This window comes from Trematomus bernacchii, unplaced genomic scaffold (assembly GCF_902827165.1).
Source record: "Trematomus bernacchii unplaced genomic scaffold, fTreBer1.1, whole genome shotgun sequence".
Taxonomy (NCBI): Eukaryota; Metazoa; Chordata; class Actinopteri; order Perciformes; family Nototheniidae; genus Trematomus; species Trematomus bernacchii.
The window spans coordinates 3931646-3955962 of NW_022987705.1; the positions used below are offsets into that span (position 1 = coordinate 3931646).

The 24317-nt window shown below is 40.5% G+C and overlaps 2 protein-coding genes across 2 annotated transcripts; one reads left to right on the forward strand and one right to left on the reverse strand.

Annotated features, from left to right (window-relative positions):
• Window positions 1–1677: 1677 nt before the first annotated feature.
• Window positions 1678–10089, forward strand: gltpd2 (glycolipid transfer protein domain containing 2). Its single transcript, XM_034139814.1, has 4 exons — window positions 1678–2205; window positions 7116–7174; window positions 7405–7586; window positions 8751–10089. Exons 1-4 carry the CDS (start codon window positions 2136–2138, stop codon window positions 9370–9372), a joined length of 933 nt encoding a protein of 310 aa, XP_033995705.1. The 5' UTR covers window positions 1678–2135; the 3' UTR covers window positions 9373–10089.
• A 2807-nt stretch (window positions 10090–12896) lies between these two features.
• On the reverse strand, window positions 12897–24001 carry atp1b2b (ATPase Na+/K+ transporting subunit beta 2b). Its single transcript, XM_034140273.1, has 7 exons — window positions 23914–24001; window positions 19898–20026; window positions 19697–19804; window positions 18242–18447; window positions 17315–17374; window positions 16748–16843; window positions 12897–16037 (listed from the first exon to the last, which is right to left on the reverse strand). Exons 1-7 carry the CDS (start codon window positions 23999–24001, stop codon window positions 15873–15875), a joined length of 852 nt encoding a protein of 283 aa, XP_033996164.1. The 3' UTR covers window positions 12897–15872.
• Window positions 24002–24317: the final 316 nt, after the last annotated feature.

Below are 24317 nucleotides of genomic sequence, written 5' to 3' on the forward strand. Positions count from 1 at the left end.
TAAAGAACAAATACTTTTTTTTGGGTTGAATCAACCTCAAGGTAGAACACATAAATAGCCTTTATTTAAATCATTATTTCATAGAAGTTAAGTAAAATTCAGAATCCAAAAGTTATTCTATGAAGAACTGATATTTGCATTAGGAAGCTGAAACACGCTTGCTATATGGACAACCTAGATGCAGAAGAGCCCATATTTTATACCCTTCATTCAAGCTTTCTTCACTTTGAGAACCACTGAGTTACTATCATTGGCATAACTGGGGAACCTGCCTCCAACTGGCAGGATTTGGCATCACAGCCTGTGATTCTGTAGCAAGATGGTCTCTAATTTTCTTTCTCCTTTTGTTTTGCCATTACATACAATCCCCCAGCTTGTTGTTCTACCTACATTTAAAACTATTTAAATACAAACGTACTAACCTAGGGGAAATGTAGTTTTAAATGCAGTGAAAATGCTTCCAGATTTTTCACTCTTCACTTCCTGCCCTGCCAAACCCCCCATACATAAACATGCTCACACAGTGGGAAGTCATGCCGTATGCATTAGTCTACTAGTACTGTGCACGTGGGATTCCTGTCAAGAATGGGCAGCAACAAACACATTTTTGTGGGAATATTTCTATTTAAAATGCATGTTATTTAATCTGAACATTTAATCTGATTTCTCCAGCAGTGTGGAATCAAACAGTCCAAGTCTCCTGAGAGTCACATGTTTTTTTTCACAAGGATTCACAGTCTCAGTTGTTGCCTTTTTTTCAGAAGGGATCATTCATTGGTTGCACAGAGCAACAAGCCCCATGACCAGCTCCTCCCAGCCAAGTAATGAATGCCCCTGCTTTCACTTCTTTTCCCGCTCCTCCACTGCAGAACACCATTGTTAAGTCCCTCTCCATGAGCACACATGTGCTTCGGCTTGAGAGTGGAGTTCAATGTCTGCTCACCTCCCCCACAGCCAACCCACTGATAGCGACCAATCAGTGCCTTGTCCCTTGATTATCACTATCCGAGGTGATAATCATGGCAACACCTTTTACGCTTCCTCCAGTTTTTTGCGACATGTGTCAGACTTTAGACTTCAATTAGACACAATCCGATGGAATTCCTCCATAATTAGCATTTGGAAATCCAACATGATATTCTACAGAATATGAATCACAAGGGAAAGGACATGTGTCTGCTCCCACTATGTTTTTGTACATGTCTTTGTCATATCTAGAATTAGATTAGCATCAGTGGACATCATTAGTCCTTTTGCCGGCTCAGCTAGGATAAGCTCGGTTAGACTGTGTTATTGATTGACAAACAAGGATAACATTGCTCTGTTCAGCCACCAAACGCAGACTGTGCAACAACATAATCGTATTGTAAATGAATCAATACAGCGGTTTACTCTGGGTTGCAATACATATACATGTAAAGACTGGGGGGGAAATATGTGTTCATTGAGAGTGTCCTGATGTGTTGCACTCCCATTTGAACGATACATTTTCAGAAATGTGTGTCTGAGAGCTGTTGTAAGCATGGTGGTGCTTCTAGCGGTATGTGTGAATGAGTTATAGAGGGAGAAAGAGAGGGAGAGGGGGAGGGAGGCGATGGAGCAAGTGTTTCCTCATACTGACCAGGAATATAGCGCATATATACAAGATGAATTCGAAGGAAGGGGGTTACTGGCGGACATGCCGCGTTGGCTCTGCATTATCAGCCACACACGGCTGATCTCTGGACCCTCAGGTTGAGCAACACAACAATAAGGCAGGCAGCTTCAAGATCAGTCAGAAACAAAGGCAGGGTAGAGGAGAGACGTGGATCCAAGAAAGCCAAAGGGAAAAAGAAAGAGCAACATCAGGCTGAGCTGTGACAGTGACGGGGAAAGCAGCTGTGGTAAAATAGAGTTAAACATTGACAGGGGCTCTCTGTGAGGTACGGTGGCTGGGAGAACTTTTTATTTCAGGTTTTGGGGAGGAGTATGAAAGATTTAGGAGGGTGAGGGGGGGTCAGAGGCAGGGGTCCGGCAGGGAGTAATTGTGGCGACAGTCAGTGCAAGGGGAAAGGACTCATGTGAGAACCAGAGGAATTAAAACATAGGGACAAAGAGAAGGAAGAGAGCTGGCAGACCCTAAGCAGGACTTCAGAATGGGTGTGAAGAGCAAGGCTGCGGCGGCTATCTTGGTGCTGCTGCTGTTCCTCGGCTCCCTGTGGCTCCGTGAGTATTTCTGTGTTTGTGTTCAGGCTCCTAGGTTGTGCTGCTAATCTAAACAATCCCTCCCTTGTTTGAAATGCATACGCTACATATCAGGAATGTGTCACATGGACAGACTGCTGCTGTTGAATCAAGCATGGTGGTCACGCCAGAGTTTTTTACCCACTCTAAAATCTTTCTAACAACATCACAGAAGTATTTCCATGCATGATTTCACATGTTATTGAATTGGGAGATGATACTGTTGCTCCTATTTTTGTATATGACATATTATCAGTCACATTAGATCAACTATTGCTGAAATATAGACTTTACTGTGATTTTGTAGGCAAAGTTTCTTGTATTCTTCACAAGGATTCTATTGCAAATGACAACCAAACTTTATGGCGTGTCGTAAATTACAGAATGGCAATATAAAGTTCAGCACATAATAAAATGAACACTTCTTTGCCATTTAGATCCATTCCTTAATGGACTGGTAAGCTGTTTAGCAATGTCCAAACTGGGACAATGTGACTTTTCTTTTCTAGCTTGGATTAAATTTAAAGATTTGAGAGATGTGAAGTTTCAGACTGCAAACTGAGCTGAAGGGAAATTTCATTTGGGAGCATGAACAGCCAACTGATTAGCCCATCCTAATAGTAATAACTCAATTAGGAAACATATATTTAGATACGCCTATTAGTCTGTAGTGGCAAACATCTCTGTTAAAATGTTTGGCAACTCCTACGGTAACAGGCAAGTTAGAAATGTATTTTCGGGCTTTGAGTTGTATTTGAAATGAATGTTTGGTATCTTAATGAGGCTAACTAGACGAGCTATCTGACAGGAAGCTTGGATCTTTTAGGGAAGCTTTTTACTGCCAGCTTTGTGGCTTCTGGTTGTAAGGGGGTCGGCTACACTGGTCCCTATGTGTGTGGTCTGGCCTCTGAGGGAGGCTCCAAATAAAAGAACTCAGGAACAGCTTACCCTGAATTTACTCGGGAATATGCCACAGTTTAATTGAACAAGGCATGCTGGTAAATGACAAATATTCAACAAGTTAAAGGCTCTGATTTGTTAAAGGGCTTAGATGCATATGACGTGTGCTGAGGAAGTCAGTGTTGGAGATGTTTACTTAAACTCACAGGGTTTGCTTTGTCACTTGTAAAAAAAAAAGATAAAAATTCATAAACATGCCGTCAAAAAGGACCTTATATCGCCTCTCATCATAAACATCAACCATTTTCTATTCCTGGGAAAATGTACTGACCATTAATCTATTTCACAGCAATGTCGTGAATTTCCACTGAAGATAAGATTAAAAAAAACAATAATTAACAACTATGTTTCAGGAAAGAAGAATAGGAAGCATGAACATTGTAAAAATGTAGAAAAATATAATTAGATAATAACCATGTCCACAAATTCTCCAAAGCAGGAACAATGTGCAACAACCATAGCTCTTTGTCTTTCAGCTATATACTGTGTACTACTAAGTGGAATGAATCAATATAAAAAAACAGGGGTCTGCCATTTCCTAGCTTGTTTTCTTTAACCCTTGTGTGGTGTTCCGATTTCCATTTTCAATGAATAAAAAAATAAATAAGGATATTTTCGTTCAACCTGAAACTCAATGGCCGGGGCTTATTTATTGTGAAGGACATGTGGGATTATTTTTATTTTTTTCCACTTATGAAAAAATGCCCACCCGCATTTATGTCCTTCATAAGAGGTTCGGGACAGACACACACACACACACACACACACACACACACACACACACACGCACGCACGCACGCGTATGCATAGAGAAGCTGTTTGATCCTGTTTTCCCTTGATCTTTACCCTTTGTAGTGTGTACACAAAACTATCCTAGAACATTATAAACATTTTAGATCTTCCAGAAATGTATAAACATTTTACATTTTCTCGCACTGTCCCCCTCGCACCTGCACGCCGGAGGAGGGACTAAACAGAGACATAACCTCACATTACAGTGTATAGTGCAGAACTACAATTATCTACCAGCAAAATGGCCAAAAGATATTCTGCTCAGAGAGCCTTGGAGCTAATAATGGATGAGAGTGAGTGGAATGCATTAGAAGAACACAGTGAAGTGGAACAGGAAGACATTTCTGACGATGAGGATAATGTGGAGGTAAACTCAGAATTTGACAGCGAATTGGAAGATGAACTTGACTCAGAGCCAGCTGCTGAAGGACCCCCACAGCCACATTAAAAATAATAAACATTAAAGGTAGGGTAGGTAAGTTTGAGAAACCGGCTCGAGATACACTTTTTGTTATATTCCATGGAATGCTCTTAACATCCCGATAGCAATGAATATCTTGACTTTGACAAAAAATCCATACAAAAGCACGACCAATCATAGAGTGGCGAAGTCACGCCCACTTACTTCTGGGTAATGGGACCTTATTTCGGAAAAATTATGCATTGAAGTCAATGGGGAGAGAAAACTTATCTTTCGATCCCGTTTGAATTGTGCCATGAATTACACATATGATGTTTGTCAATCTTAAAAAATAATTTCCATGTAACAAAATTCACAGTTTGTCGTAAAACTGTTGAAATATAAGACTATGAAAAATACGTAACTAGAAAGACTACAAATCCCAGAGTCGCGTAAGTGATGTCACAATTGTTTTCCTCCACCATTCAGATAGCTAAGATCAGCGCAATATAGATATAATCTATCTATATGGCGCTGGCTAAGATAAGATAACTTTAACAAGATGCCTGTGTGCTTAGTACCAGGTTGTTATTATACCAGCAATGGGTCTTGCTCGTTCTTTTGCTTCCCGTCTGATGAAAGGACCAGGAGTGGCTTGATCAAGTTAGCTACCTAGCTAGTAGCTAGCACGTTAGTTAGCATTACAGCCTTGTCATTTTTATTAGCCTTAACATGAAGTAACATTAAGTAACCCAAAATGTTAAACAGTAAGAGTAGTAGTCATATTTCGTGAACCCTTTGAATAGTACTGTCACCGGTGTGATCATTCTATAATACACCATTTAAGCCCGGGGGAGAAATGCTAACGCTAACGTTAGCATCGGCGATCTTCTCTACTTCATGCTATCTGCACAAATGGTTGACATTAAACATTAAAACGACCAGGCAGTTCAGAGAGAATCAAAGGAAGGCAGGCAGGCAGCTTTGCATGACATTCTTCAGGACGTGTTTCATTGTGGTGATAGTGAGGGTAGTCAATCGTTGTGTTGACAAGACAGTAGTGACGGCCATCTTGGTGACGTGTGTTGTTGACCAGAGATGTAGTTCATTGAGCGTTTCACACAAACAAATGTGTTACTTCACAGTTTTACGACACATTTTTTTTTTTTTTACTTGCAAAATTATCTTTTAAATTGACAAACAACATATGTGTAATTCGTGGCACAATTCAAACGGGATCGAAAGATAATCTTTCTCTCTCCATTGACTTCAATACATAATTTTTCCGAAATAAGGTCCCATGGAGGTCCACCGGAAGGGGAGGGACTTCGCCACTCTATTTGAGCCGGCCCGCCTACAGTAAAATAACTGGATGGCCTACCTGCCTGTCAGCCTTCCATCTGTGCACAAACTTATCTCGTGCCCTCATTGGTCATGTGCGTGTTGGAGGAGGGGCTCTATAAGGAAGTGGCAGATTTTCTCCGGTTGTGTATTTTCAAATTCTAGGGATCTCGAGCCGGTTTCTCAAACTTACCTACCCTACCTTTAATGAAAAAATGTTTCATTTACATTTGTCCTAGAAAAGCATGAGCAAAATGTAAACCTAGTTTTTATTACAGTGTATTTTTTTTAACATAAATTACATTTTTATCACAAAAAACGATGGACACTTCCATTGTTAAATTTGATCTAGCAAAGAGTATTTTCAAAAACGAATCATATATTTCATTTATATTGTTGGGGAATGAGTTAAAGACAATATATGGAATTGTGCATGTTGAATTTAGTTCTGTATTTTTTTTAAACCCTGAAATATGTCCCGGGTCAATTTGACCCGAACATTACCAAAGGGTGCGAAATGTGAACATAACACAAGGGTTCAATAGAATAACAGATCTGCCACATGACAGGGATGTTTGTTAATGAGCCATGAGAAATACTTTCATCTAATTTAAAACGGGTTTAAATCGATATTTTGTACAATCAAAAGCCAATGTGACACAATGGGGTCACTCACAGAAATTAATCACCTGAATCTGCAGCCTTTTGGCTCAATGGAGATTTAGTGACTTCCTCAAAGCTCATTGTTTAGCCATCTGGCTTCAACTTTATACTGTGTCTGTTCACTATCACTAAACAGTCGAAGCAGGAAGCCGTTTTCAGTGAAAAGGCTAAACAATCTCGATTTTCAACTGGCAGATAAAGAGTTGGTGGTAGCATTAGCAACACACAGAGCTAACATAACAGAATATATTTGACTTACATTCACAGAAGTCCAGAAACAGGACTTCTTCTTCTTCTTTGTCTTTTGTTGTTGTTGTTGTTGTTGTTGTTTTCCTCTTCTTCTTACCATTTTGTTAACGCTGTATACCACTTAGTCTATCGGCAAATGTTGCTTTGCATCGGTTGTATGTTTCTTATTGAACCAGATTGTATACACGGTAAATAAACCGAGTTTTTTGTCAGCCATATTACCTTTAACCGTGCTCTCTTCTGCCCCCAAGTGGCCAGAAAAACAACAGTTATTACAAGTTTAATGATGTCCCATAATAATCAATAATTAATATGGAAATACAAACCTGTAAACATGTAATTGTATTAGTTAAATGCACCCACACAGCTTATATTGTCCTTGTGTTTGCAACATTATCAAATAAAGAAGTCTCTGTTTCAGTGGAAAAGTGTTTATGAACATTAACAGGGATTTTCTCTTGTTTCTCTTGACTTTGTTTCACTGCAGACGGAGGTTTGGATTACCACTGGGACTCCTGTTTAAAGGGTTATAATCAGGGGAACACGGTAAGAGCAAATGCAAATTATAAAGCACTTATTAGATCTCCTCCATAAGGTTTTTGTGGAGCAGATGGCTAATTTAAATGTGGTGAATCTCTCTCTCTCTCTCTCTCTCTCTCTCTCTCTCTCTCTCTCTCTCTCTCTCTCTCTCTCTCTCTCTCTCTCTCTCTCTCTCTCTCTCTCTTTGTCCCCCATCCCCCACACACACTCACACACCTCCCATCCCCCACTGGCAGCTCCACCACCAGCTGTACAACAGCAGTGGGGCTGATGGAGCCGAGGGGTCACAGGTCATCGAGGGGTGCCCGGGTCAGACCTTCCAGGTGTCCATGCTGCTGTCCCACCTGCAGGCTGCATCTGAACTCACCTCCGACATCCTGCTGCAGCCGTACCTGTCCAGCTGGGACGAGCTTGTCAGGTAACATTGTGTGATAGTTTAACTGTATGTATTTAAAGAACTGTAGTATGTGCTCATGTGTTTCATTGTTGGTGTATCAGAAATCAGAATCAGAATCAGAAACAGGTTTATTACCAGGTAGGTGGACACGTACGAGGAATTTGACTTGGTGTCGTGGTGCACATACAATCAAAACAAACATTTAAAAACACAGATAGAGGACAAAAATAGTCAAATAAAAAATAAAATAAAGCAGTATTTACATTGAAATAGAATGGAATACAATGTAAAATATGTGCAGTAAAAAATAAAAGCTACTGCCTGAATATGCTTCATGAAAGGCAGGCTTTCCTATAAATAAGATCTCTGACAGAAGACACATTTTGATACTGAATATCTTGGTTCTTCGGTTAATATTAGCTGTCCAGCTGGGACAAGCTCGTGAGGTATCAGACCTGGGGAGTAACGGATTACATGTAACAGCATTACGTTATCAGATTACAAAAACATGTAACTGAGATAACTGTTACATTTCTCAAAATCGGGGATGACTAGCAGGATTACAATGTTTCAAAAACTAAAAATATACAGTATACATATAGTGTTTGTTGTAAAAGGATCAGATTTTATTTATTCTTTGTTCGCTGTACTGTTGTTTAAGCTAATACTTTGAGTGTGAATCTATACATACTGCCTGAATTACTCTATAGTTTTCAAGTCTTTGGTTCGTTTGTTCTTCTTTTAATTCAGTAGGTGAACCTGTATGTTCATAAAATAGTGTGTGTGATCTTAACTGTGTGTATTAAACTAAAATGGAGAATTTTCTGTCAGCTCAGATTTTATTTCTGCTTTTTTAAACTATAGTATGTGTATAGGCTACTGCCTGAATATGCTTAATGAAGGGGACACCTTTTTTCATACTTAATATCTTGGTTTGTTCTTTTCTAAGGTTACAATGTTCTTACATAATACATTGGTTACAATCGACAACGCCACCGATTACTTTAATTTACATCATGTAACTAGTAATTGTACCAGAACACTTTGTTAAAGTAACCCTCCGAACCCTGGGTGAAGTCATCAGATACAGAGTCATTTACAGACACTTAGAATGGAGTATCTTATGGTTTATGGCATGATATGGACTCTGAAGATAATTCATCCTACTCTTTGTGACTCCTCCAGGTTTATGGAAGCTATGGGACCGATGGTGGGGCTGATATCTAACGAGATAGAAACCAAGACCTCTATAATCCGCCAACTGGCCCTGTTGGCAGAAGCGGACCCTGAAGCAGAGCTGGTGGGCCCGGATATACACTCAATAAACGGAGAGGTCACAGAAGCTGGGGAAAAGACTGATAAGGAGGCCTCACAACACACTGGTGCTTACCACTCTGTGCGCACCATGATCTGGACAGAGCTGGACCGAGGGCAGGTGAACTTCCACCACCAGACGGACTCTGGGTGTCGAACTCTCCTCCGTTTGCACCGCGCTTTGCTCTGGCTGAAGCTCTTCCTGGAGAAACTGTCTGAAACACCGGTGGCTGGTCGGCTCAGGAGCCCCTCGGAGCTCTGCAGAGAGGCGTATCAGGGGACCCTCGCTCACCACCACACATGGTTCGTCCGCAAGGCCGCTGAGCTGGCCTTCATCGCCATGCCGGAGCGGACTTTCTTCTTCCGGCTGGTGTGTGTGCAGAACCAGGAGGAGCTGAGCATGTTGCTAAAAAGAGTGGTACAATCCCTGGGAGAGGTTTACGACAGGACGCAGAGTGCCTTGGAAGAAAATGGCATGCTGGACTTGCCTTAGAAAATACAAAATGGCTGTGAGACTTGACCATATTTGCACTGTCTTCAAGGTATCCTGGGCATCACAGCTACAAAACGTGCTGCTAACTCAAATGGCCTTTTTACTGCTGGAATTCATACGTGCCATATTTTTCCCTTCAAACCAAAGTGCTGCGTCAACAATCAACTGATACTGAAAGTGTGTTTGCTTTCGATCGGTGTGGACATTCCTTATCACATTTTATGAGATCACATCTCGATACCGTAAGGGCAGCTGATGATGCATCTAGGCTGGCTTTGAATTATTTAAGCAGGTGCACAGATAAGCTAAACACCACTGTAACCTTTGTTCAGCTTAAGATATGCTGGAGATCATCGCAGGGGAGATGATTTTGTAATTTATTGATTTGTGTTTTTGTGCCAACCCCTGCCCACATGTGATTTTTTTACATTCAGAATATTATTGAAAATGACTGCTGTTTTAACTGTAGATAATGCTTGGTGATTTTGTATGCTACCTCAAAAACTGACTAAGTCTAGCTGCCTTGTAGCCCTTAAATCTGGGACCAATCTATCATGATTTAAGAGGTTTTACACAACGAATCAACAAGTGCTGAGAAAAGGACAATACAGTACTGAAATGCAACTGTAGTGTGAGTGTGGAGAATTGATTGTTCCTGTTTTATATTGTAAATGGTTGAATGATGTTCAGAATGATTAAATATCTTTTAAAAAAACGAGGAAGAAAAAAAAGGAGAGAATCGAGTTCTCGTTTCTTTGTGGTCCAGTAATCTGATAACGTTGACATTTAAATGCCACTGAACTGTGTAATGATTCCTACCGTCCAGCAGAGGCTCCACTGCTCTTCCACACACATCTCCATTTCCCAACATACATGTAATGGTGGATATAATCTGCTCTGTGGGAAAAAAGACAGGATTTCTAACCTCAATACAAATGCTTTCCCTCTCATAATTACACTTGTAAAAATAATGGATTCATATATTTTTTTTAAGTCATAATCTGAAACATATTAATGAATTGCTTATTTTTAAGATCTATGATATGTAGAATGTTTAACATGGATAATTGTGTGGAGGTATCGGTCACCTACGCTACTCTTGATCAGACTATTTTAAACCCACAAATACCTCTAATGCCATGTAATCCCATGGCTATCTACCGTTCGGTGAACTGTGCTCAGTCTTTCTGAGGAAGAGACGGTGAGGGAAGGAGAGATAAGGATAGAGTCTGAAGGAGAGAAACGGAGACAGGAGGGATGGCTGAAGGTCAGAGAGAGGAAGTGCTCCTCGGCTGTAATCTCGTCAAGCAGCTGGAGGCAGAATATAGGGAAGCAAAGTCATAAAGGACGAAAGAACAGCCCAATCTAAAACTGAATTCACACGTCTTCAATCTGTGATCTTTGACCTGTGATGTGTTAGGAGGATGACATGTTGCTCGTGGTATTTCCACTACGTACTCCATTCCTCTCAGGGGCTGTTCTAGAGGGGGTGGGGGGGGGCAACATGTGCCAGTGCCCCTGTAACACTTACCTTTGACCCCTCTGAGGCCCCCCCTTATAAAGAGTAATCTATGATAGTGATATTTGTGATAGCACTGTGCTGTAACCTTGGCCAAAGTCAACAGGAATGGTGTTTTTTTTTTTTCAATAATTGAATTAAAGAAAATTGTCACTAAGTTAATGAAAAAGAATTATGTTACCAAAACAAATAACAGAAAGTGTTAAGAAACAACATAAAAACAAAGTCTGGCTGAATCAATTATATTTATATGTATTCCCCAGTTTCAGGGGGGAGGGGTGGGGGGGGCACAGTGCTGACTGAGTGTGATATAACTTGAGTCAAAGTATCTGGTAATAATTATCTAAACTAAAAATGAAGTTATTGACATAAATTCTGTTATAATACAAAAATGTTATAATACAAAAATGTTGCACGTTATGACTTAATACTGAATTTAAAGAGCTGTATTCTTGGACACTGTATTTGTCTCCTTGTCCCCCATTGAGAAACTGCCCTGCCCAGTGAAATTGATCTTGAACCGCCACTGCTTCCTCTTGTAAAATAAAGTGTAGATATTCTCATTACTTGCATTACTCACCAGAGGTAGGAAGTACCAGATCTTGTACTTCAGTAAAAGTAGAAGTACCAGAGTGTAGGAATACTCTGTTACAGTAAAAGTCCTGCATTCAAAATGTTACTCAAGTAAAAAGTATTAGTATCAAAATATACTTAAAGTACCAAAATTAAAAGTACTCATTATGCAGATTGGTCCATTTCAGAATAATATATATGATATGTTTTATAATGATTGATCATTAAAGTGTTCTCAAAGCTGGTAAAGGTGCAGCTAGTTTGAATGACTTTGTATACTGCAGGGTAGCTTGTGAATTTACTCCAGGTGGAACTAAAGTCTGATTTAACACTTGATTATATTTCACATCATTCATCCACATCTGTAAAGTAACTAAAGGTATTAAATACATGTAGTGGAGTAAAAGTACAAAGTAACATAACGTAGAAATACTCCAGCACTTCAAAATTGTACTTAAGTACAGTACTTGAGTAAATGTACTTAGTTACTTCACACCTCTGTTACTCACACAGATAGCATGTGTCAGTTTGAGAGTTAAACTCAGGAGTTCAGTGGTGCTGTAGGCCGAGGATTACAGAGAATGAGATTACTTTAGATTACCTGACACTGCTTTTGACATTGACTATAGCTTATTTTTTTGTCCCCCTTACAACACCCGTACTAAATTTGACCTGAAGCAATATCAGATTTTCACTACAACGTTATTGTAGCTAAAAATAATTCACGATGTTTTGCGATAATAATGATATCTGTCTGACCATATTAAACTTTGTCTGTTGTGTGTTTTGGAAAAATGCTTGCAAATGCATTTGATTTAAAACTAGTGTGTGGAGTCTTTAACTGTATCTGTGCAAAAGAGGTGCTGGAATATTTGAAAAGTAGTATTTTAAGATTACATTTTTTAAATATCATGGTTTTCGTCAATACCAGTTGATTGCAACACCCATAATTTGACTCACAGTAAGCCACGATGAAAGGATCCACATCACCATCTGTCTTTGAATTATAAATCCCTTCTCTCATCCATAAAACACCAAAGATGACAGGAAGGAGAAATAAAGGGTGAGTCAGAGTTTCCTTAAATGACATTTATTTATTTCTCTATCTTGGTTTGCAGTAAACATGAGCAAAAATGTACATACAGTAAGAGCAAGAAATAAAGATCCAGAATATAATTATCATCCTTTTTGGGGCGAGAGTGTCTCGACAAATTTCATGAAATACCTACACCACAGTCTTAGGCAAAAGTACGATTTAAGACGAGGGGTTTGGGAAGCGGGGGGGGGGGGGGGGTTGATATAATAACTCCTTCTTTGAAAGTAGTTGATTCTCTCTGACATTTGCGTTGGACCGGGTTGCAGTTTTGTTCTGAAGAGTTTCTGGTTTGCACTTGAAAGTTCTCTGAAGGCTTTTCTGATGTTTTCCCTTTAATGTCTGAACACTTAGTTTCAGAAAACTTCCATTTGCAAACAATGATCTCAATTTAATTTAGAAAGGACTCAAGCCATGACAAAACATTTTCCTATATTAAAAAAACCAAACACTTTTCCATCCAAGTTGTTAACATTTCCCCGTTCGTTGGATTAAATGCAGGTATAGCTCCCACGACATGATACAATCCAAGTTTATACATTCTCTCCTCTTTACAACAAAATAGCGATAAAAATACTCTTTTCTTATAAATAAAACAACACTTTGTTTGTAATATTCCATCACCATACTGCATGCTGGCAAAACGGCCTGACTGCAACATCCTATTCTTCTTCTTCTTCTTCGCTTTTCATGAGCCTTTCCAATAAATACATCCGCACAAGAAATACATATTGCTTTTTGAGGACATCTCCAAATTATCACAGAGGAAGAAAAGAAACATACATGGAGATAACAGGAAATAACATTCTGTGACACTGGGGGACATCACTGTCTGTCCACCAGGAGGCACTGTTATGTTGCAGTGAGACACGTTGCTTTTGTGCATATTACTATTATTATTATTCTTAATATTATGATATAAGAGCAGGCTTTTATTATATTACACGGGGTGTTAATCCCTCCACCTGAACCCCTATCTCTGCAGAGGATGTGTGATTGCAAATAAATCAAATTTTGATGAAGATCTTTGGTTGAAGAGCTAATCTTCACATGCACATGAGTAAAAACACAATGTCCAAATCAGCAATGACGCATTTATTTTTGATCAATTTAAGAATGATTGGGGGTAAAATAGAGATTGAATTGACACAAAATGTTGCAGAATCCTTTGACATGAGGGGGAGGAGCGACAAAGTAGGGTAAAGAAGTTGAGCGTGCCTGCTCCGGATTAGCTAACCAGATTAAGAGATTACAGTGAAATTAAGTAAGTGTAGCAGGAATGCCAGAGGAGAACTACATGTCAGTGGACAGTCAGAGAAAAGAGAGCCTCAGCTGAGTGTTGGTGCACACCCTTCATTATAAATAACCTTTCAGACAATAACAGATCTGTGTCTTTTATATAATGCATTCCAGAGATATTTACGAGAGGAACACATTGCTCTGAGAGGAGATGTGGAGTGGAGCCAGGCCTTAATGTGAGTGAACAGATGCCCGTTCCACATTTGCAGGATTGCTGCAATCTGTAGCCAAATTAAAGTGACCGAATTTCAAAGCGTGACTGCACGGATTTAGCCCGCCAACATTTGCAGGTGTCTCTTACAATAGCCTTTACTGCACACTGAATGAATGCACGTCGAGTAAGCAGCACCATATTCAGGCTTCATCTATGCTTTTCCAACATGTTGGTTTATAAACTGGTCGTCTCATTATGCCATCAGACTGATTCATACAGCAGTGGGGGGGGGGGGGGGGGCGACAAATAAAATGAAAAAGTATCCCCCTCTAGGAAGGAGATCTCCAGTGTGTCCATTTCCCTACAGGACTATAAAACAAAACTACCAACTCACATATTATTCAAGACTCTAGTCACCATTAAAGGAATTTGTAAACTATACATTTCGATACCCTGGATGATATTTTAGAGGATGATAATGGGTGTAATTGAAAGAAAAAAGGGAACAAAACACAAACTTCTACATCCTCCAAAACTGTACAACAATTAATTCAAAGCACACTTGCAGTGTAAATCAATACAAAATATGACAATCGCATCTATTTCTGATACATATGAAATAGATGCAATACACGCACAAAAAAAAGACCTTTCTAAATATTCAAATTCAAAATAGAGACACAATAAAATGGCTCTTGGTTTAGCTTTAGGAATAAAATGATGATAAAGGAATGTGTTGATGTGATTTCATTTGATATTCAGGTGGTCGGATCGGAGGGATTGTTAGTTTTTTGTCAAACTACGAGGATGCTGTAAGACATGTGAAACATCGATGTCTCCTTTCGTGGTTAATATGAACGCTCCAAGCGACACAAACGTGAACACACGTCCTCTCATCCGTAGAATGGACTCAAGCATTCATAATGTATGTCACTTAATGAATATTGCACATTGCATGCAACTTCCCGACCTACAGTATGAAATGGGACCCGTGAATGGAGCACACACACACACACACACACACACACACACACGCACACACATGCACAAACACACGCACTCTTAAAGGTTTTAACCTCTCCTGTAACTCCATTTGTCTTTTTATGTTGGAGATGCGTATCTTACAGTATGTTGTTAGCGAAACACACACTTGCTGTGTGTAAGGGTTTAGTAGATTACAGTGTGGCCCCTCCTGGTGGTTGGTGTTTTTTTTTTTTTAACCTTAGTTCACACTTAGCAGAGAGGTGGTGAGACGTAGGGGCCTCCTGCCCTCGTAGCACACTTAAGACAATACACACATGCAAAATGGCTTCATCTCTGCATCCACCCGATATACGCGAGTCTGTTGGATTATTCTTTTAAGTGCAACAAAATAGACGTACTAATATAAGGTTATGATACCGTATAAATACTGTAGATATACACATTTTGTATTGTAATTTGTGTATATTGGTATATAGAGGGGTACTCTATAAGGAGGCAGCAGGAGGGGAGCAGCAGTAAAGTGTTAATGTTGCTGATCCTTTGCAAACTTTGAAAACACATGTTCACATTCTTTACATCCCCTAGTTTGTCATGCAGTATAAATAGACGTCACCTCAAACTAATGTACAGAAAAGAATTCATCCCAAAGCTCACAGACAGAAATAATGACAGGATTACCACCCTTTTATTCTCGCCCCATCTCATCACAATACTGGACAAACAATTTCCCCGCCCAAAAGTTGTTTTTGGGGAGGGAGGAAGGGGTTGTAAACAAATTCTACAAAGGGTGTGAATACTGAGATTTGTTTCTGTGTATTTGCAATGTTGCAGAAAATGAAGAAAGTGGTTTTTCAGGAGAGAAACAAAAAAAGGTCAACCTATATAGTGTTGATCCTCAGCTTGAAAGACACTCTTCCGGCCCACTTGTCTCTTTCACTTCCAGTGGGAATGTTGTTGGCGTTGATCCTACACTCGATGTTGACGTCTTCATTGGTAGTGATGTTGAGGAACTTGACGGCAACTAAAGGCTGGGAGTAGTTCACCTGCAGAAACAGAGCCAAGGGGCGTATTTAAACACAGCACTGGATGTCTGATTCATCTCAAAGGAGCCGGCTTTAGATGACAGCTACAGTAAAGAAGGCTCGGGGAGTAACGGATTACATGTAACGGGATTACGTAATCAGGATACGACAAAGAGTAAGTGTTCCCCCTTACAGTTGCATAAAAAAAGACTTATTGTTTGTTGTGAAAGGGTCAGATTTGATTTCTTCTTCTCTGTAAACTGTACTGTTCTGTAGGCTAATTCTTTACGTGTGAATCCATACGCCTACTGCCTTAATCTGCTTTATGGTTCAATTTTCCTTTTTTTTTATTCAGCAGGTGAACCTATATGTTCATAAAATAGTGTCTGTGAGTTTAACTGTGTATTCAACTAAAACGGAGCATTTTTTGTCAGCTCAGATTGTATTTGTTTAATAAACAGATTTCTTTAAACTGTAGTATGTGCTCATGTGTTTCATTGTTGGTGTACTGCCTGAATATGCTTCATGAAAGACAGGTTTTCCTATAAATACACTTTTTTTTTATTCTAAATATCTTGGTTTCTTCTTTTCTAAGGTCACATTGTTCTGTTGTTGCATTACATTTGATATTGAAGTAATACAACTAGTAAGTGTTACAGAATACAATTTTAAAGTAACCCTGCCAACCCTGGGCAAAATGTACCAAGTATGGATTTCTGACGTGATCTTACCTGAGCTTTCTTGCCATAGTAAGGGTAGTACATAAGGTTGAAAGTGCCATTGGGAGGGAAGTACTGCAACTCGCCAATCTTTTCAGAGTCTTCTTTCTGTGGGGGTGAAACAACGTCATGAGATGCAGCCACTTTATGCATCACAACATATAATTAGGAGAGGAAAAGGTGAGCCTAATCTATATCCTTCTGTAAATCTAAAACAAACACATTATCTTGATATACACACATCTAGCATCTTCACTACTACTATTAATGTTTTAATCTAAAATCTGTAATCGAGGTCACATCCCGTTCTTACCCATTCATTTTTGCCAATTTTGTATCTCTGAGAGTGAGCACATTAATGGAAAAGAGAGGAGGGACAGCGCACAAGTGGTGTGAATGACAAAATGGCATGCAGTACAGATATGATAGTTGAAGCGATACAGGACATTAAAGGGAATGGAGATGATGAGTGATTGGTGGCATATTGCAGATGAGAGGGAGGGACAATAGCCACGACTGGGCTGAAATCCAAATTGCTGTGTGAAGCCTTTCATTGTGGAAGGACTAAAAAGGGATTACCTTTGGGCCACAGGTGACAAACGGAGCCTGTCCATCTTTTCCTGGCAGCATCCCGATCACCTGGAGAGACAGAAACACAAGAAGTCTCCAGCACCGTCCGCAATGTGCTCTCATTTAAACACACAATCACGTTCCAATTGCCAGAACGTGCAATAACCAATGACTATAATCGATATGGCTGTAACTAATTAGTATTTTCATAATCAATGTATCTGCTCATTATTGACAGGATTACTAGTTTGGTCAATCTGAGAAAATTGGTGAAATGCCCAGAACAGTCTGAAGTGATCTCTTTAAATGTCTTCCAAATACCCAGATATCCACTTTTAAATTATATATTTTTTTTAATTAAGAAATCTCCATACTGAGAGGGAGAAAAACAGCATTTTACTGCTTTTTATGTACTTTATCATCTGCCTTAAATCCAAAGCAAAAGGATTACAAATTGAGATTTGTGCATGAAATATGAACGATTCATCATCAAAATATTTGCAGATTATTTTTTGGTTAGTTCCTAGAAAAAAAAAGCTTAAATGTCAATTTCAGTTTTAATGTTATGTAAAAAAAAGCAAGAAATCTCCATAAATACAGCCTTTTCTCAAATGAATGCATGACAAATAAACGATTATTAAATCATTCAAATAGGACTTTTATTGAACAATTTTACAATAACTTCATAATGTTTATATTACTGTTTATCTACTTTATTTTAAAAGGTCACATCTGTCACAAAACATTATTCCTCCATAGGATTTAATTTGATGACATCATGGATGCGTGGATTAATCTCTGCTAATCTTAATACTGGCTTTCTTTATTCTTACTCGGATCGCCTTTCTGCCCTATTTTTATCAAACCAGTTTCATTATCACTGTCTCCATGTCTCCTAGCAACAGCACCCCTCCCCCCTCCTGCCCTCCTTCTTACCCGGTTTAGCTTGATGATGATGCACGGCTTGCCATCCCGGTATCCATAGTGACGGTCAGTGATTCCAGAGCAGTCCTCGAGGATGGTGCGGTTGAACTGACACGAGCGCTTGGGGTTGTTCTTCACTTCGCCGCTATCCTCCTGCTGGAAGTACGCGTCCGGTTTGCACTCGTTGTTCTTCTCCACCTGGGCCGTGTTGTTGTAGGCTGTAAGGCAGCAGGGGGGGGGGGGGGGGGGGTTATTCTGTGTGTAAAACTGCATTCAAACGATACACGGACACATTTATCTGCGTGGACACTTCCGGTGTTTCTATGGAAACACCGGAAGTGCTAACCTATATAGCATACGAGCTGATTTAGTGTTCACGTTCTGTGCCGCTTTATAGTTCTTTTCCACTACCATTCAACGGGAAATATCGTACTTTTTACCTCATCACATTTACTTTGAAGCGTTATTACTTCATAGATTTAGATTTGCACAACACACAACTTTAAAAAAATGATGTTTTGATGGAAATTAACCAAAAACAAAGAGTATGAAGACATGTTACAGTTCCAGCTCCTCAGATGTGCTGCTAACCCTTTTAACTACCTCAATGTTTTTTTCTGCTATTACTTTCAGTACATTTTGACAATCACTTAAAGGTATGGTAGGTAAGTTTGAGAAACCGGCTCGAGATACACTTTTTGTTATATTCCATGGAATGCTCTTAACATCCCGATAGCAATGAATATCTTAAGTGCTTTGACAAAAAATCCATTAAAAAATGTCATCTGTGGAAGCCGTAGTACTGTAAAAAGCACGACCAATCATTTGAGCCGGCCCGGCTAAAATAACTGGATGGCCTACCTGCCTGTCAGCCTTCCATCTGTGCACAAACTTATCTCATGCCCTCATTGGTCGTGTGTGTTGGAGGAGGGGCTCTGTAAGGAAGTGGCAGATTTTCTCCGGTTGTGTATTTTCAAATTCTAGCGATCTCGAGCCGGTTTCTCAAACTTACCTACCCCACCTTTAAATACTTGTTCTACTTATGTACCATTCTTAATGCAGTACTTTGACCTGTACTTGAGTATTTTTACACTGCTTTTATCCGAAGCCACTTACAATAAGTGCACTTAGAATAAGTGCAATAAAGCCTAAAGATCATAACAACAAGAAAAGTGCATGTGCATTTTGAAATAAGCAAAGTCATTGTTAGTGCTGGTGCATTAGTTTCAATTGGGCTAAACTCTTTAAGTGATATTTTATTTCTTTTTTAATGGCCAAGGCACAAGTGAAACAGTGGGGTTTCAGTCTGCAATGATACATATGTAGAGTACTTCAACCACTGACTAAAACCAAAGGCAATCTCCAACCCACTGTAAAGGAATAATCTCTTATCGGGTAAAATACAATTCATGCGAGATAGCTGGATAATCCACAGTAAGCTTTGAGAGGTGAAGAGGCCAGACTTACGTGACAGGAACTTTTCCAAAGTCTGAGCGTACATGTCCCAGCTCTCGGTGTTCTGGGTGCTGTATTTGATCTCGTAGTACTCATCTCCTTTGGGTCTAATCACCATACCTGTGAGAGACAGAGGTGATGGGGTCAGGACACGGAGACACTGGACTGTGATCACAAAAGGAGGATCAGGACAGGATCATTAATTTAGCGCACCTGGCGTGGAGAGCCTGTCCTGCCATTTCGGCTTGTGGTCGTCCAAGGTCTGCAGCATGACGTACATGGTGAGGCAAAACATGCCGGCCAGGAAGATGTAGAAAACTAAATAGAAGAGAAGAATAAGACCTGCAGACAAAGAGAGAAAGGAGAGTTGTGTTAGTCGTATGCACTATCAGTGAGACATAACCATTTCATTCAATCATGTACCTTATTTCAGTCTGTACATTTTTTTCATTTTCAGGAGGAATTCAATTGTTAGCTAATTGAATAATTGCACCATGTCTAAACATAATATAATGTTGTTTATAATGTAAGTTTTAGTGTGAGTCTTCAGCTACATGAAGACCAAGCCTTTATTATGCATTATGGAATAAAAACTATGACTATTCCATCTGTGACAGTAACTGCTGTATCTGGACTTGTATTCCTCACAATACCCTCGCTGTGCAGGTGGCAGTGGATTACTGTAAGAGGGTTTCGATTTGATTCAAGAAAGAAAAGCTACATTCGACATTGGCAACTGCCGAGCATCTGATCATTAATTCATAATACCGCATGAACTAAGACTAATCTTACATGTGAGTAGATTGTAATTAAATGTCTCCTCTGCGTTGTGTCTGTGTGGTCGCTTTCTGACAGCTAATGGTCACAGGAGGCAAGTTAATCCTCATTAAACCGGCATCGCTTCGTTCCATCTGTCTCTCTCTATCCCACTCACACATGAGTCCTTTAGGTGCTTAAAAGGACATTAATGGTGGAACATTGGCATAAAGGGAGTCATTTCATTGGTGAAAAAAACACAATCTCTTTGGGTTGCTTTCCTCACATATTTGCATCCATTAAAGCAAGATGAAAATGATCGATTTCATTATAGAGTTTCCCTGTCCACGAGGAGGGGGGCGGTGTGATGACAGAGGGGGATACAGGAGGAGGAGGACAAGGACCCCCTGGAGACCGGTCCGCAGGGTCAGGAGATTACATGCCATCATAGCCTCGGGCCTATTTCATGTAAGAAGCCTATAGAGATAATGTTACATTAGAAAGAAAGTAGGGCTGCCACTAATCATTGTTTTTCTCATATTTTATTTATCTGTCTAATCCTTTCTGATTATTCATCAGGTGACATTTCTTGATTGCCTGTTTGATCCACAGTCCAAAAGCACTTTTTTATTCTATTTGCATGACGCTTTTTCTCATCTAAAGAGAAAGCTTATTGTTGTTCTGAATAGTAAGGCTTAAATGACTTGTCTAAAACACTCTGTAAATGGTGTATTGTTCGATGACTCCTCTATGGATGTGATGTTTCCTTCATGGAAATACGTTTGAAGCAGCTGTGTGCTCCCACCTCAGGCATTTCGGTCTGCACAGAGAGCAGGAAAACATAAATAGCTCTTTTCTCTATGACACATCCTTCGTTTTAAAGCATCGACACCTGAGGCCCTGCGTTGTGTTCTCGACCCCGGAGCCTCTGCTGGACGGCCCCCAGCGTGGAGCTCACTGCCTGTCAGCGGGTCGGCATCTGCCTCCCAAACAGCCAGGCTCACAGGAATCCATAACAAAATGTCAAGGGGGAAGCTGCTCCACGGGGGCCATTACAGAGGATGATTTACAGCTAGTGTGTGTGTGTGTGTTTTACTATCCTATTGTTCCTGGAATTACTCAAATTGAAAGTAAAAGAAGAGGCGAGAGTGAGCCTTCCCGTCTGTCACATGGAAAAGAACCAAGCGGAGTCATTACAAATAAACAGAGGCCCCGGACCAAGCCTGAGGCACTTCAGCGGGGAGAGAGAGTAGCATCAGAGCTACGACGTGACAAAACAAAGTGTTTAAGTGGTTTTTTCACCGGTCACCCAGAGGGGATGTTGTGCGAACTGTGAATATGACCCCACCCGGGGGAGAGTGGATGCGCAGGCGTGCAAATGGGGGTCATCGTGCAGGCAGGGTGGCTTTCCCCCTGGCAAAGAGGGTGTTATGTTCTCATGTCTGCCCTCTGAGTCCCAGTGATGATGGACGCTGAAGCATCTCTCTTTCACCCCGGTTTTGTGTTTGCAGACGGCAGTTGAAAGCAAAGAACAAAACGCCGGGCCGGTTGGCTCAGCAGCCTGTCCTTTATTCAGCATTAATGGCAGGAGGTGTCTCTTTCCTTTCAGAATTAATTAGAGGGCCACAGCTTTGTAAATTGGTGATCAAACAGATCAATGAAATGCTCTGGAGATGGAATAAATAGCTTAGCGCAGTGGATCTTTTAATGTCAATCTTTTTATAATCTTGTATTATAGTCAGCCATCTTACACAGCACCATGGCTCTGTTTCCCATAAGGCTCCTTCAAGGCTCCTACAGTGAAAGCCTTTCTGTTGTTTCTGGAAGTGGGAGGTGCAGAACACTTCATTAGTCCTGTTTTAAATCAAAGCAGCCATGTTTGCCTAATGTCAGCTAGTGGCAGTGTAATATCTAAATGCAGGAGTGCACAGTTTTAGCAAGGCTATTTCCATATGATTACAGCTCTTTACACAAAGCAGAACACAAATCTGTGTTTCATCCTCAAAGAAGCCTTTGATCTGATGCTCTGCACCTACATTATACTGCATATAATTACGAGTGGGAACAACACATTTGCCTTTTAAAAGAGACTGGCGACCTGACTAGTGTTATCTTGCCTATTTTCTCAATGCATGTTGAGAAAAGTAAATGTCAATTTGATATATTGGCTGCAATGAAGTCAGAAAGGTGTAGGTACAGTAGGTGAATGCACCGTAAAGAGAATGAGGAAGGGCGAAATGCCAAGTTTAGCACAAGTAGTGGCTGACTACAGAAATAGCCTAATTAACAAGCCTTAGAGAGCACAGCTTAAAAAGGCCACCAGACCTCAATGCACCTGGGACGCACTGAGCTGGATTAAGCTGTACACTGCGGGAGGATTTCAGCAGAGGAAGCTACAGTCGGTGATTCCTAACACAAGCACTCAACGTACAATGTCCACTCACAACCAGAATACCACTGCGAGTAAAATCCCTTTATTCCAACCACAAGCACTAAACTAAAGTGCCGTTGATTCCCAGTGTTAAAAAAAATGATTTAAATTCCTGAAAGTGGTTTACTTTGATATCCTACCCCGTGAATTGATACCTTCCCCATCAGCCGATGAAGTCATTAGATTAGGATTAAATTCCTCCCTGATTTACAGTCACTGGGAGGGGCCGGCCTGGAGGTGATACAAATAGCTTTTGGCCCTCGGCTTTACCCAGATTAAAACGCTCCAATGTCATTAGAACTGAGCCATATGCGCCCTATCGTTTCATGAATCTTTGAAAAAGATGCAGGCTGCTTGTTGCAGAAAGGAGGACAGTGAGTGTGGCAGTGTGTTGGATCTTCCTTTCAAAATCACTGGGGGGGGGGGGGGGGGGGGGAGAAGCCTGAAAAATGAATGACATCATGTTGAAGGCTCATTAGATAAAACTGCAGGCGTGCAAACCTTCTTTAACTTCAGCAACCCCATCTCCCTGTGAAAGAAAGTATTATCCGCAGCAGAATTCACAATAAAGCTGGCTAAGGCTGTCTTGTTGCTTCCTAAGGGAGAAGCAGCTGATGGTGTGCACTTTGCAACAGAGTGGGACCTGTTTCAGCAGTGCTGCAGTAATCTGGCTAATTCAAAATGTGAAATAAGTGCATATGCCTCCCCACCCCTATGATGGGCGCATTGCGCAGCGAAAGCTGTGCCATAAATTAATAAATAAAGACAGAAGCCAGGCAGGAAGGTTTTTTTCCTGCACCGGCTTCCACATTATGCCGCATTCAGATTCCAGCACCAGGCATTAGTGGACAGCGACAGACAACTCATTACCTTGGGGGGAAATAACTTGGGTGAAATTGATATTACAATTACAGTAACACATTTTCATTTCTGAAGGAGTCCCCTGTTGTAGCTTAAGAAAAGGCTTTAGAGACTCTGACTAAGAACTGTTACGGAGCCCAGGGACCGTGTTTGCTGCATTGCTGAACCGGACAGTACTCACCCCAGCTGCTGGCCGTCCTGCCCAGGAACTCCCTCGTCCTCGGGTTCCATACATACTCCTTCCACCCGTTGTCTCCATCCTTTGCCATTTTGTCATACAAGTTTGGATCCCAAAGCTGTGAATAAACGCGGCCTAATGCAATAAAGCGGCGGGTTGTTAGCAATTAAGCAGAGAAGCACCGAGGCTATATGAGAAGCAATTAAACAGCGCACGAAATGAATGGAAATCAAGGCAAACACGCTACTGTGGTCTATCTGAGAGCAGAAAGATGGATGGTAACAGTAAGAGAAAGCGGTCCTATACACTCCAGCACAGACCTAGAATATGCCCTCCCCCCCAGCTCTTGTCTGCATGCCGCAGAGTTTTGATGAGTGGTGCAGAAATCTAGCGATACTGCGGTAAAG

Coding starts and splice junctions, on each gene's coding strand:
- gltpd2 (XM_034139814.1), top strand. CDS start 2,136: ATGGGTGTGAAGAGCAAGGCTGCGGCGGCTATCTTGGTGCTGCTGCTG. Junction 7,175..7,404: donor GTTATAATCAGGGGAACACG/GTAAGAGCAAAT, acceptor CCCCACTGGCAG/CTCCACCACCAGCTGTACAA. Junction 7,587..8,750: donor AGCTGGGACGAGCTTGTCAG/GTAACATTGTGT, acceptor TGACTCCTCCAG/GTTTATGGAAGCTATGGGAC.
- atp1b2b (XM_034140273.1), bottom strand. CDS start 24,001: ATGGCAAAGGATGGAGACAACGGGTGGAAGGAGTATGTATGGAACCCG. Junction 19,805..19,897: donor GGACAGGCTCTCCACGCCAG/GTGCGCTAAATT, acceptor TGTCTCTCACAG/GTATGGTGATTAGACCCAAA. Junction 16,038..16,747: donor ACTATGGCAAGAAAGCTCAG/GTAAGATCACGT, acceptor CTGTTTCTGCAG/GTGAACTACTCCCAGCCTTT.